Source organism: Sus scrofa, chromosome 13 (genome assembly GCF_054392235.1).
Source record: "Sus scrofa isolate SSC_HxYL_T2T_F1_AM1 chromosome 13, Sscrofa_HxYL_maternal_Yorkshire_Landrace_v2.0, whole genome shotgun sequence".
NCBI lineage: Eukaryota > Metazoa > Chordata > Mammalia > Artiodactyla > Suidae > Sus > Sus scrofa.
Genome location: NC_139395.1, coordinates 82,256,186 through 82,270,012, shown reverse-complemented (window position 1 = coordinate 82,270,012; position 13,827 = coordinate 82,256,186). Strand labels below are relative to the sequence as shown.

At 44.0% G+C, this 13,827-nt stretch overlaps 1 protein-coding gene across 47 annotated transcripts in view; it reads right to left on the bottom strand.

Annotated features, from left to right (window-relative positions):
- The window catches only part of ATG7 (autophagy related 7), a 279,358-nt gene that overhangs the window by 198,894 nt on the left and 66,637 nt on the right, over nucleotides 1-13,827 (bottom strand). For 46 of the 47 annotated variants that reach the window (XR_014822342.1, XR_014822339.1, XR_014822340.1 and 43 more), the window contains 3 exon segments: nucleotides 8,732-8,926; nucleotides 8,029-8,232; nucleotides 6,215-6,330 (listed from right to left, as the gene is read on the bottom strand). Coding sequence is in view for 39 of the 47 variants with exons in the window: in XM_084986716.1 (XP_084842842.1) it covers nucleotides 6,215-6,330; nucleotides 8,029-8,232; nucleotides 8,732-8,926 (515 nt within the window). In the remaining 8 variants the exon portion in view is untranslated. 47 annotated transcript variants of the gene reach the window in all.

Here is a 13,827-nt window from a genome sequence, read left to right as displayed (position 1 = left end):
TTAAAGTCATTATTCCTTGACCCAAAAACTGGTCTCCAAACTTACTGGCCTGTCGTGAAGTGAGCAGAGGGAACTTGGGTTCAGTATCAATTTTGGTGAGACAAGCCAAAAGCCTTGCTGCTTTGGCCAGCCAGTCCCAGTTGGGGAATATCTGGATAGGCCCTAGCAGCTGCCAGGACCATTTGTCCTGAAGATATGTCCTTCAAAATTATCTGAAGCAGCTCCAGCTGTCCTAGCACTTAGCAGTTGGAGGAAGGAAGTGACATATGGGAGCTGATGGGCTCCATACAGTAGGGTAAGTCGCTCCAGTGTGTATAACTGGGAACCATCTCACCTCTCAACCCGGGCTTTTCCTTTAAAGGAAAAGCCAATTTGTTTTGCATTTGATTGGGGTATCTTGCTGGAGAGGGGAACTGTTGTTGGACTCTACCTGATTTGATTTGTGAGCCAGTTCATTTGCTTTTGTTTTTCATTCAGCCATGATGGAATCTGTGTCTTTGGTATTGGAATTTGTTTGTGCTTTTTGTGTTTTGCTGTTCTTGAACTTAAAAATGTTGGCAATACTCCACCTGTCCCTAAGGAAAACCCTTAAACAATTGCACAAAATACATCTGTGGGCATAAGACTAGGAAAAAGATGGTACCCTATTGCAATGGGTGTGTGGTCCCAGTATGTATTAGGATCAGGAGAGAAATGGCCCTTGAATGGCTCACTTAACTATTATACAATCTTGCAATTAGAACTGTTTTGCGAATGAGCAGGTAAAAAAAGATGAGATTCCATGTATAGAAGCATTTTATGCTATTCCATCAGGAGGAAAAGAAGTTAGAGGGCTGCCACCTTACAGTACAGTGGTCTATAAGGAAAACCAAGGGAAAAACCTGTTCTGTAAGAGGGAGAGGGAGAAAATGAGAGTGAAGACATGCTATTTCAAACCTTAACCCCCGCCTCCAGCCAACCCAATGCCCCCATTAGCTGAGCAGGCTGCACCAGCTGTTGTTCCAACTGCTCCCATGCCACCAGCAGATTTACCCTCTTGTTTCCCCTTCTTATGGGGATCAACTAGGAGGTTAACCCCCAGAGTACAGGAGCCCTGCTTGCTGTCACATTTAAGACCTGACAGGGTGGCAAATTTGGACTGGGAGCCACTTCCGCAGCAGGACAGTTTCCCTTAGGAGGCCTTAATGAAAAATGGCCAACCAGCTGGGTTTCTATGGATGCACAAGCCATTCTCAACTTCAGATTTGTTTAACTGGAAACCATAACCCAGCTTACCAAGAGGAGCCCCCTCTGTATGAGTGAACTCTTCCCTTCTATCTTTGCCACTCACCATCTCTCTTGGGTGGACATTCACACTCTTACAAACATGATGCTTACTGGGGAGGAAAGGAGGATGGTCACTGACAAGACTAAAGAGGAAGAACACACACATCTCCATCTAGCAGATCCAGATGGAACCCCTGAAGCAAACCTGGCAGTTCCCACTGCTGAGCCTGAATGGGATGCCAATAATGGAGATATCCACACCTACAGCAATATAGGAAGTGTATCTTAGTGGGTCTTCAAAAGGGCTACCTAGGCAAAAGGGCTTAAACAAAATTCAGAAGATACACCAAAAACCCAAGTAGGATCCATCAGAGATTCTAGAAAGAATTTATCAAGCTTATAGGTGCTACACTAATGTAGACCCTGAGGCCCCCCAAAATGTAAGAATGGTAAACAGGACTTTCATTGGGCAAAGTGTCCCAGATATAAAAAGGAAATTACAAAAGTTAGATGGCACATTTGGAATGAATCATTCTCAGGTGGTAGATGTTGCTTTTCAAGTGTTCAACAACAGGGAACAACGTCAGAATCCAGAGGCTGCAACACGGAATGCCACTTTTCTGCAGCAGCATTGGTTTCCTGGAAGCCAAGCAACCTGAAGAGAGGTAAGCCACCACTGGGGAGGGACAGTGCGCTTCCTTTAAGGAGGAAGGGTACTGGGAAAAAGTGTCTTAGCTAAAGAATAAGACAAATATCCATAAAGATGGGAGCCTCTTACATCGTAGGAAGAGAGGAAGACTCTGATAAGGAATGATGAGGTCTGGTGGCTCTCTTGGACTTGAGGGGCCAAATTCCAATTTCCCCACAGGAGCCCCAGGTAACTGACAATGGGGGACAACTTGATTGACTTCCTGACAGATACGGGTGCAACATACTCTGGTAAAGACTAAGGTGATATACAAGACATCCCAATCCATCCTGGTTATGGGAGTTTCTGGAAAAGTATAAAGCTGTTCTTTCTTACAGCCTCTAGAGCCAGTTAGGGGACCTCATCCCCTAACTTTCTTATATATGCCAGGGTGTCCAATCCCTCTTCTGGGCCAAGATCTCCTTTGTAAATTAAATGCTCCATTAACTTTTTTGCCAGAAGAATTTAACATCAGGATCCCACCAGAGAACACTCTGAGCCTATATATGGCACTCAAGGATGCCCCAGAAAAGGAGGCAGAGCTCTTTCCCACAGAGATCTACAAAAAGCCCTGAATCCAGCCACACTGCTCCTGATTGATGCTGCCCAATCCCCAGAGCAGAATGGCCTGCACATCATGGAGCTGGCGTGCTCTAGCGGACCAGACTTGATGGACCAGCCCTTGGCTGAGCTGGATGTGGAACTGCTCACCAGTGGAGGCAGCTTCATGGACCAAAGTGTGCTTATCCAACTGAGGTAACTGGACATCCTTTCTGACCTGGAGACCGAGTCCTCCTTAAAACATGGAGAGAAGAAGGGTCTAAGCACCAGCTGACAGCAAGGTGGACAGGACCACACGTGGTATTACCACGCACTCATCTGTCAGGTTAGTTGGAATAAAGCCACGGGTTCATCACACTCAGGTCAAAGTAGCCCCACTGACATCAGAAAATGACCCAACAGCTAAGAAGCCTGGAGAGCAATAAGGTTGTGAACCCATAGAAGATGTAAGGTGGCTCTTTAAAAAGGATAAGCCATTGTGGTTAGAATTTCCTTGTAGAAAGAATTTCATCAAGTTTAAATGGTTGTAGATAAAACGAATTGTGTTAATATTCCGGGCCCAAGACTGATCAGTTCCATCTCATGATCACCCCACTGCCCATCACAGCCCCCTTCCCCACAAGATTGTGGAATGGACATTGACAGTGGGGAGTTGTAAGCAAGTGACCATTAGTGGCCCTGCTCAGCCACTGGTCAGCATTGCACTGAGCCCTCCCCCAAACAAGTGATTGTTAGTGAGTGACCGGTGGCTGCTTCCCCTTCCCTTTCTCAGTATAAAAGGAGCCTGAATTCGGACTGAGGCAGGACAGTTTTTTGAGGCACTAGTCTGCCATCTTCTCAGTCTGCTGGCTTTCTGATTAGTCATTATTCCTTGTCCCAACAACTCATCTTTGAATTTCTTGGCCTGTCATACAGCAAGGAGAGTGAACTTGGGTTCAGTATCAGTAGTCCACTGGCCAAGCAGTTTGCCAGAAAGAAATGTAAATCATAGCATTCCTGTAATTTTTCACATATACTGTCCACTGCACAATCAAATATAGCCAAGTAGATGCAAGGAATTAAGGGAATTTAAATAACAATGGGATATGTGATAATATTGGGAATTGCTTTTTATTTGTTTTTATAAGTAGAAATAGTAAAGATACATACTAAAAATAGGCATTTTATGAGTGAAATGCTATGCCTTGGAACTACTTTAAAATAAGTCATTGGGGGGAAAAAAGTCAGTGGGCAGAGGAAAAAAACGTGGACAGAAGTACAGATAAATGATGACTAGCTATGTGTTGGTAATTGTTGAAGCTGGATGGTGCATAAAAGGGAATTCATATATATATATACAAATATATATACACACAGATTATACATGTGTGAATGTTATTTTCTTTCATATATATGTTTGTTCTGCAATAAAAAGGTTTTATTTAAAAAAACAGATATATGAGGCTATAATACATAATAAAAAGTCAATAAAAACAGTAGGAACGGACTCAGGAAATTTCATTAAAGGGCATATCTGATAAGGACTTAAAAGAAAAACATGATTAAATGTTTTCAAAGAATGAAGAGAACCAAAATCACAATTTCAGCAAAGAAGAAAAAAATGTATAAAATAAGATCAGATGGAAATTCTAGAAAGGAAACATACAATAATGAAATTTAAAACTCAATTGGGAATTCTCTGGTGGCTCAGTAGGTTAAGGATCTGGCATTGTCACTGTGGCTTAGTTCATTGCCGTGGCCTAGGTTCAATCCCTGGCCCAGGAACTTCTGCATGCCACAGCTGTGGCCGAAATAAATAAGCAAAATAAAACTCAATAAATGGTTTAACAAATAGACAAAAAAGAAAAAGAAGGAGTTCTCATTGCAGCTCAGTGGGTTAAGAACCCAACTAGTATCCATGAGGATACGGGTTTGATTCCTGGCAATGGATTAAAGATCTGTTGTTGCCGCAAGCTGCGGTGTAGCCTAGCAGTTGCAGCTCCAATTTGACCCCTGGCCAGGAAACTTCAAAACATCGCAGGTGTGGCCCTTAAAAAAAAAAAAAAAAAAAAGGAAGAGGAGGAGGAGGAGGAAGAGGAAGAAGAAGAAAGAAGTAGTAAACTGGAAGATAAGCCAGAAAAAAATCACTGGACTGAAACAAGGAAAGACAAAATGATGGAAAATACAGAAAAGAGCACAGGCTAATTCTAACAAGCAACTGGAGACTCAGAAGGAAAGAATCAAGAAAGGGGCAGAAGCAATGCTTTAGAAGATAATGGCTGAAAATTTTCCACAATGGGTAAAAAAAACGCAGCAAGCCATGGATTCAAGAAGCACTAGAAAGCACAATCAGAATAAATACAGAAATAGGTGTAGAATAATAAAGACAGAATTAGGTATATATTTCCAACTTCTGAAAACCAAAGACAATGAGAAAATCATAAAAGCAACTGAGGGTAGAGGAAAAGGGAGAAAAACAAATTATATCAAAAGAGCAGCAATGAGATAAACACCTTACTTCTCAAGGAAGATGAAGGCAGCCAGGGACAATAGGACTATAGTCTCAACTTGCTCAAGGAAAATTACCAGCAATCCAGAATTCTGTACACAGCAAAAATATCTTTCAAACATAAAGATAAAACAAAGACACTTTCAGACAAAGAAAAAACTGAAATATCTTTGCCACTAGCATTTCTAAAGGAATAATAAAGGGTATTCTTCAGGGAGAAGGAAAATGCCCTTGAATGGAGGCCCAAGGATATAGAAAGAGATAAAAAGCAACAAAAAAGAAAATATCAGCAAAATGAAATGACTGTCAATTATATAACAATAATATCTCTTGGGGTTGAAAATACATACAGAATTTCAAAAAAAGAGTGTGCAGATTCTCCTGGTGGCCTGCCGAACATCCATTCTCACTTCTATTTCATCACAGTTTTGTCAGAGAGGCAATGTGTCCACCCAAAGAACTACATTTCTCCGCCTTCCTTGCAGTTAACAGTGCAAGGTCATGTGCATTAAGACTTTTAGAATCAATGGGTAAGTTCTCCAGGAGAGCTCTTTAAAAGGGGGCAGCTGCAGCGGAGCACAACTTTCATCCTTTGGTTAATTCTTCTCTAACACAGAAGCAGCACTGAAGGCAGAGCAGTCGTCTTGTGACCACGAGGTGACAAACATAAAGAAGAAAGCTAAAGTCGCTGAGTGAAAGAAAAGGAACTAGAGTTCCTGATGACATGTGGGAGCCCTTGTACCAGCCCTGAACTGTCTGCCTCTGAGCTTTTTGCTGCAAGAGAAAAATAAAGCCCCACTCATTTGGCTAAGCCGATGAAGATGGATCTCTGTTACATACAGCCAAATGCAATTTCTACCCGATGTGATTCAGGTACTGCCTTACAAATGCTCAGGGCTAAGGAGATCAGGGCTTAACAGAATAAAGCATGAAGGTCCTTAAGGCCTCTACCAAAATTTTCATCCTTCCTTATCACTGATTACCAATTAACTATGGGATAGTCCAATTCCAGAAGGATACAGAGATACAGCCCTAAAGATTATATGACAAGTTTTCTAGGCCAAGGAATCAGAGCAGGCTTTTAAAAATCTTGGGTTTTTTTGAGGCTGGGAAGAGAAAAAAGATTCTCAGAAGAGTCAGACTGAGAAAAGGCCAAGGGAGACACGAAAGCTTTCTTTGTTTAAACACCCACCTCTAACCAGCAAACTTACCCTTCCGGATGCTGCAAAACAGAAACCATCAATTCCACTGCCAGGGCTCCTGCAATCATGGCCAGTCCTGGACGACTCACAGTGCACTGCTGGTCCAAGGTCCGGTCTCTGGTGGACTACAGAGAAACAGTCACTGTTGTGCACTCATAGCTCCATCCTACCCAGCTCTAGCCATCTAAAGCATGACTCTCTCCACGATAAAGCTCCACCACAGAGCCAGTCGCTCTGTTGGCAAAGACCGGTCGGCCTCACATAATATCATTTCTTGCAAGTACCAAGAAAAATGAAGTATACAAGTTAGGTGACTAAATGCAGTCATACACTAAAAATGACTAGCATTTATAAACAAATGAAAGATTAGGGGCCTAGCTGCCCCAAACAGGAGTTGCATAATGCGTGTTTTTAAGTGACTCAACTCTACTGTGCTTGTTAGCTGGGAGTCAGAGACACAGACAGGAGTAACATTTGAACAGAAAAAATGATCCCGCCCCGCTGTTCTGACTGCGCTAGAGCCTCAGAGCGCATGTGGGGCAGGAGGAACGATGAGCCATCCTGCGGCCCTCTGTCCCTACGTGCCGCCCACACCGTGTGCATCTCATCACCCCTGGGCTTAAGGACAAGAACTTATGCTACCACGCGGCTCCAAACACAAGCCTTCATTAGTTCAACACAAGAAGTTCTTACCTGTCAACTCCAGGCAAATCTAAGGGGTTGTTAGGGATCATTTTAACTCTGAAAATTGTGCCTTATGAACAGATGTGACTTAACTGCAACTGACCCTTGGTCCCTCATGTTGGTAATCAGGAAACAACAGGGCCAGCTGGATATTATAACCCATGATGGAGCTAAAGCCACCCTTCTTCACACAGGCAGATATTTATCTTTTTTTTTTTTTTCTTAAAAATACTGGGAAGACACAAAAGCCAGTCACCCAAAAGTGGTATGAATTGCTCAGGAACAAGTTTTAAAAGAAGGGGAAAATGGAAGGGAGGGATGAACACCTCTGCTTTGTTTTACTAGAAACACCTGCCTGTTCTGACACAAGGCCACTCCTACTGACTGACCCTGCTTGCGAGGCAGTATTAAGACCATAGAACCTTACACTGGAACAGTGTGGGGCTTGCTCTTCACAGCACCTTCACATTCGACCTTGTACTGTGAGCAGTCAGTGAAAGTACCCCTCCCTTCCTTACTGGGGTTAGCAGGTAAGATACAAGATACTGGGTTAAATCTGAATTTTAAAAAACTTTTTTTTTTTTTTTTTTAGCACAAACATGTCTTGAATATTGCATGAGACGTAGTTATACTAAAATATTTTTCACTATTTACTGAAATTCAAAGTTAGCCATGAATCCCGTATTTTGACTTGCTAAATCCAACAACTTTATGGTCCTCAGGTCCACTGTGCAGAATCATAGGGAGCCAAGAGATTGATTCTGAATGACACTGTGAGCCAGTGTCCAAACCTAGACTAAAGGCTGGGCCTTCAGACTCCCATTTAACACCCTCTTCACTAAGATATGCACAGCAGACAGTGCTGAGTGCTGTCAGGGACCCATCTAGCCTGCAGTTTCCTTGCCAAGTTTTCCATAAAAATAGTTGTGACTGGGTTTACACTGGAGAACAAGGAACAGCTGTATTGGTTGATGATGACAATCAAGGCTCACAGAAGGACAATGCCACCCTGCAAACAGGAGAATTTTTCCCTTTGTTAAAAGGTAATACACAGTTAAAAAGGCAAGTATTGGGTCTCTCCACCCTAGTGGGCAAGACAGTTGTAAGAAATATCTGGAACCTCAAAGAAGTCCACTTACATCTCCTGGGGCCACGACATCATTGCAGAAATAGCAGCCAAGTTTGTAGCCAGGGATGTTGGCAAAAAGTGATGAGCCCAGGAGGTCAGCAGATGTCACAGGGTTGCTGGGACACAGGTCCCCAGCTCCCTGCTGCTTAGGTTTCTTCAGGCCATGTCTCATGACAACAAACGTGTCAAATCCCAACGCAGCATTGATGACCAGCTGTGAGTGTCAAAAAATAAAAGACTAGAGTTAACACTTTATGTTTTTGGTTGTGACCACAGTACACAGAAGTTCTCAGGCCAGGGATCAAACGTGCGCCACAGCAGTGACCCAAGCCATGGCAGTGACAGCTCCAGATCCTCAACCTGCTGAGCCACCAAGGAACACTGATAGACACTTACATATGTTAAGCCATGGCTAACTTCATATTTGGTCCCTTTAAAAATAGATTTATAAGTGTTTGGATATGAGTGTCATCAAATTCTAGAAGCTACTGTTGGTAAAAGCAGAGTCTCCTTCTAGTGTAAAGTATCTTAAAAGGTTGTTACGAAAAGTGAACTCATGTTGGATGATGGTGTGTGAGGCAGAGACAGTCTGCAGTGGAAGCCCTCTGGCACACCTCTTCTCCGGAGGGGGCGGGCTGGGGACACTCCCCCTTCTAGGGTGATGGTGAACCAAGTCCCAGCCAGGGATGGGAACTGCAGGACCCACGCCCTACCTTTCTCTTGCTGGCAGCGATGACAGCAGGCAGCCACCGACTCTCCCTGGTGTCCATCAACAGGAACACGACGTCATGGCTTTCGATGAGCTGCTCCAGCTGCTCCACATCCCTGCGGGCCTGCTCCAGGGTGATGCTGGAGGAGTTGACAGGGTGTCCCGGCATGGGGATGCTCATGTTGAACCCTCTGGCATTCTGGGGAAACAGCAGAGGGAGGGACACCTGAAGCACACACGTGGCCACAAGGACACACGTCACCTACAACTTGACAGCTCTCTGGGCACGACCATGCTGCCCCATCTTTGCTGCCTGTGCCCTCCCCCTTCTTCACCTCTGCACCTAGACTACCCTGTCCTGCTACCCCAGGGGTCCCGAGGAGCAGCAGAGACATGTGGATGCTGGTTTCAAAGTGGCCGTGGTGCACTTGCCATGTGAGGAAAGGCAGACACTGGAGAAAACTGTTTCTTTGGCTTTTTCCTATGATCTGAGGCCAAGAAACATCCTCAGAAGGCTCTCTGCCTGCTCCAGTTCCTCCATCCAGCCAGGCTGTCTGTCCCCACCTGTTCCCAAACTGCCCTCCCCTCCACTTCCTTCGTGTAGAACACCTGCAAATGGGTGGGATGTGAGGACAAAATTAACTTGATTTAATAAACTCACATAAGATTAGAATGCCTAAGAGTCTTGTGTTAATCTTCTTAGGGGTATATGCCTTAACAACAACAACAACAACAAAGAGCCTCAAACCCCCAAAAACTCTACGTGCTAACATTAACCAGCAAACTGACTTAGGAGGGTGCAGATATTTGTCTGGGGGCAGGATTGGGGGAGAGGGAGAGGGAGAGGGCAGAGCATGGTACCAAAGGGAAGCTTCATTTCCCATCCAAAAGTAGACACTGCCCAGCAACCTGGATTTTCTTCAAGTGCGGGGACTCAGGGCTTTTCCTGGGGTTAGAATAGCTCTGCAATTTACCATTTGTCCCCTGTTGGCTCCATTAGTGTCCTGGCAGATGAACAGTAGCCACATATGAGTGCCAATGAAGCCAGGGACATTAACTTTCCACAGAAAAGAAAGTGTTCTAGAACCACAAACTGCCTCCTAAATCCCCTGCATAGCAGTGGCCACAGGACAGTGTGTGAAAACATCAGCTTTTTTCAGTCATTTGCCAAAACCTCTCACCTACTAGAAAAATAGCTCAGGGGCAGATTAAGTAGGTCCTTTTACAAAGGAAAATCTATTTTATAGATTGTAGCTATTTTCTTCAACTTTAAACCTATTATCTGGAATTCAAGAAAGGGACAATAGTAACAACAGCGAAATTTCAAAAAGAATGAAGGGAAAAAAAACTGCAAGCAAATCAGGAAAGGACATCAGGCAGAAAGGACTTCAGAAAGAAGAAAGGTTCAAAACAAGTCCATTTAAACAATGACAACACCACAAAGACAACTCAGGACCTCATTCATTCATTCATTCATTAAGTACTGTGCACCGGCCACTACCAAATCCTGTAATAAACAGGGCAAAAGCAATAACCACTGTAATATTAAGAAGAAGAATACCTTACTGTCTTATCACAACTGACAAATGTTTTAAATGATGGTTGCTCGATCCAAAAAGCTATTACTGGGGTATTTTAATGATACTAAGATTAAAGCATAACTACTCAATACCAATTCTGACCTTTTGAATAATTCAGATCCTCACCCACATCTACTTGGCTAAGCTAAATGAATCTCGGCTTGCTAAAACTCCAGCCAGCAAGCGGACAGAGGACTGAATCTTAGCCTACCATTTAGACTGTTAAATCTGAGGCTGGAACTCAGCAAGTTTCAACACAGTAGTTTTCAATCTTGGCTGCACATCAGAACCACCTAAAGGCTTTTAAAAATGCCTAATTCCCAGGCTTTGCCCCAGACTGTCTAAACTGGAATCTCTGAGAATGTGCCCAGATATCAATATTTTCCAAAACTCTTCTGATTCAAATGTATAGCCAGAGCAGGTATAATTTACAGCAAGGGAAGGTCACAGATCTCACATGTACAGTTCAATGTGTTCTGACAAACTGCAGATTATCCACTACATGCACCTCTCAAGGTGTAGACCGTTACCCCAGAACACATTCTCGTACCCCTTCCCAATCAACCCCCACTATTTCCTACCCCCAGATATGAGAGTTCTGGTTGCTCCCCACCTTGACAACACTTAGCATTGTCAGTCTTTTAAATTTTTAGCCATTTTAGTGGGTGTGTAGTGATATGGCTCTAATTTATACTCCCTGATCACTGCTGATGTTGAACATGACATGTGTTCACTGGCCACTGACAGACCCTTCACTATGAAGCAGTGTCAGTCCAAGTTTTTGCTCCCTTTAAGAAAAATGGTCTGTCTGCTTTCTTACTATTGAATGGCAGGAGCTGCATATATATTCTGGATACAAGCTGTTTGCCAAACCTAAGTATGGTGACTGGTTTCAGCTTTGGCCAGCCTTTTCCCTCTCTTACCAGAGAAGCAGAAATTTCAAATTTTGATGAAGCCTAATTTATCTGTTTTTTTTTCACTCATGATCACAATTTCCAGGGTCCTAAGAACCCATCACAAGATCACCAGGCTGCTTTCTCCTAGAAGCGTTCTAGTCTTAGCCCTTAGGTTTAGTTCTACAGTCTTACTGGAGTGTTACCAACAGGCCCAGAGAAGTCAGTGGGCAGTTGGGACTCCAATGCCTCCCAGGCTCTAGAAGCTTTGGAATCTCCATCCTGCTTACAGGATGCAGGTGCTTTCTCCCAGGATTACAGAGTCCTGCCCCGAGGAGGTGCAACTTGACATTCGGTCAAAGCCTTAAGGTGCTGCCGAGATGGGTTTCTGGAACTCCTCTCTGCGTAGTTCCCACAATACTCTGTCCTACAAGTTCCAGCCACCTGAGTTGCTCTGAACTCTGATCTCTTCCTCAGCTCCTCAAAACCAACACCATCTCCTTGGGCTCCCCAGGGCTGTGACATGGTTAAAAAGTGTCTCCATGTGATAACTTGAGACAAATATTCTTTCCCTTCTGCCTGAGACCACAGCCTTCACTGCCTACCATTCACTGTCTGCAGAGGCATTCTGTTGCATTTACCCAGATGCACAATTGTGAGGTACATCATGGTAGGAGTCTAGTCCAGCATCAGTTACTCATCAGGGTTGGATGCAGATGTCCAGGGCTGGATTTGAAAACCTCCAATATGGCTCTATCAACTTATAATTTATTGCCTTACCTTTGAGGAGAAAATAGTGACCTCAAATAGTTATTTATTAAAGGTCAGGTTTTGTTTTTTTTTTTCCTATTCAAGTAATTCAACCCAAGGATTAGGCATGGTATATGTAGCAGACTAGCCTTCTGTCCATGGCCTAGTAAGGGAGGTGATGAATAAATATTTGTTGAATGAAAAAAGGGAAAAAAATTACACTAAATTGAACATACAAAGAAAATCATGTAAGCCTGGCTAACTAACAAGTGAAGCAGTTTCACAAGTACTTTTCACAGATTTGATGACATACTTAGATGGGTTCTGTGTTATCTATCACTGCTTATAAGGCAGGAAGGATACAAGTATAAGAGACCTGACTCCTGGGGGTAAGGACTGAAAAATCTAATAGGGAAAAAGGAGTAACATGACATAAATCCTGAGGAAAAGGTTTGACCCTGCTGGGCTGATGTTTTCAAGAAAAGCTAAACTTGATCTCTAATGCCAGCATGATCTGGACCTTGCTTACGCTCTAGTTCCACATCTGTCTTCCTCTATGCTTCAGCAGCCCGGGCTTCTTTCAGGCCATGGAAGCCCCATGCTGCTTCCTACCTCAGGCGTCTGCACAGACAGTTCTGCCTGTCTTGGTCCAGCTAACTGCCACCCATGCTTCAGTACTTTGCTTCTTCAAGGGAGTCTGGTTGAGGTCAGGCCTACCTATTAAACATGTTCACGGCATCTGAGCGTTTCCTTTGTGCACTTATTATAATTGTAACTGTTTGTAAAATTAGTTGTTATTGACTGTGTCCCCCACTAGACTCATGAGGGTGAGGGGACTTTTGGTCTGCCTTGTTCCCCAGCACACAGTAGGCCTTAAATAAACATGCAAGGAATGAATAAGTAATAGAATAAATGAGCAAATAAATAGGAGGAGTTGCACTGGGTCATAGACCATGGCTAGGATTTGGGCAAGCAAAAGTATCAGGCAACAAATAAATGGCAGAGCTCGGATTCAAGACCAGGTCTGTCCGGGCCCCAAGGGGAGTTCATAATACTATCTGGAATAGGCTGGATTATTTTTCCTAATGATGCACTGCCTCCCTCTGAAAGAACTACACATCCATGGCCTTTGCCACAAGACTTTGCAGGACCACGCATTAGGGAGGTAGGGCATAATGACCAGGTCACCCCACTGACTAAGGGGGGCCCTGTGACTTGCTCTGGCAGTGGAGACAGCGGGCCTTGCACAGGGCCATTACCAAGCCGAGACTTTAAGAGGTACAGGAATGGTAAATCTCATCCATCCCTTTACTCTTCCACCTTCTACCGTGAAAAGATTAGGACCAGGTGGCTGGTGCTCCCTGAGCCTAGATTTTGAGCTGATGATATATAGAGTAGACCAGAACCTGACTGGAAGCTTGGGTCCAGCCCAGCCCAGGAGCCAAGCCACAGCGAACCTCCAGACCTGTGAGCATGAAACGAATGTGCATGACCATGAGCCACCTGGATGCTGGGAATGTGTGATGTGCAATGTTGTCACAGCAGAAACCTAACATGGCTCCTCAATGAGGGGGTGCAGCTTATCCTTATTTCTTTTGGCATCCAGAACCTGGCTGGGAACACAGTGGGTGCTCAATCATCACTGCTGAATTAAACCAAATCAATGACGTTCCTCTGGGACACTGGTGACAGGGACCAAACAGTCAAAGTTGCTATAAAGCAAAGACTGTTAAAATGAGTGAATCTAATGCTGAGCGACTAGACAGAGAAACTTCGAGAAAGCAGGCTTTTTTTAGCCAGGGCTGAGAGCCTCCTGTGGCACTTTAAGCACAAGCAGATGCTTGGGAGACACCTAACCTCACCTCTGTCACATAAAT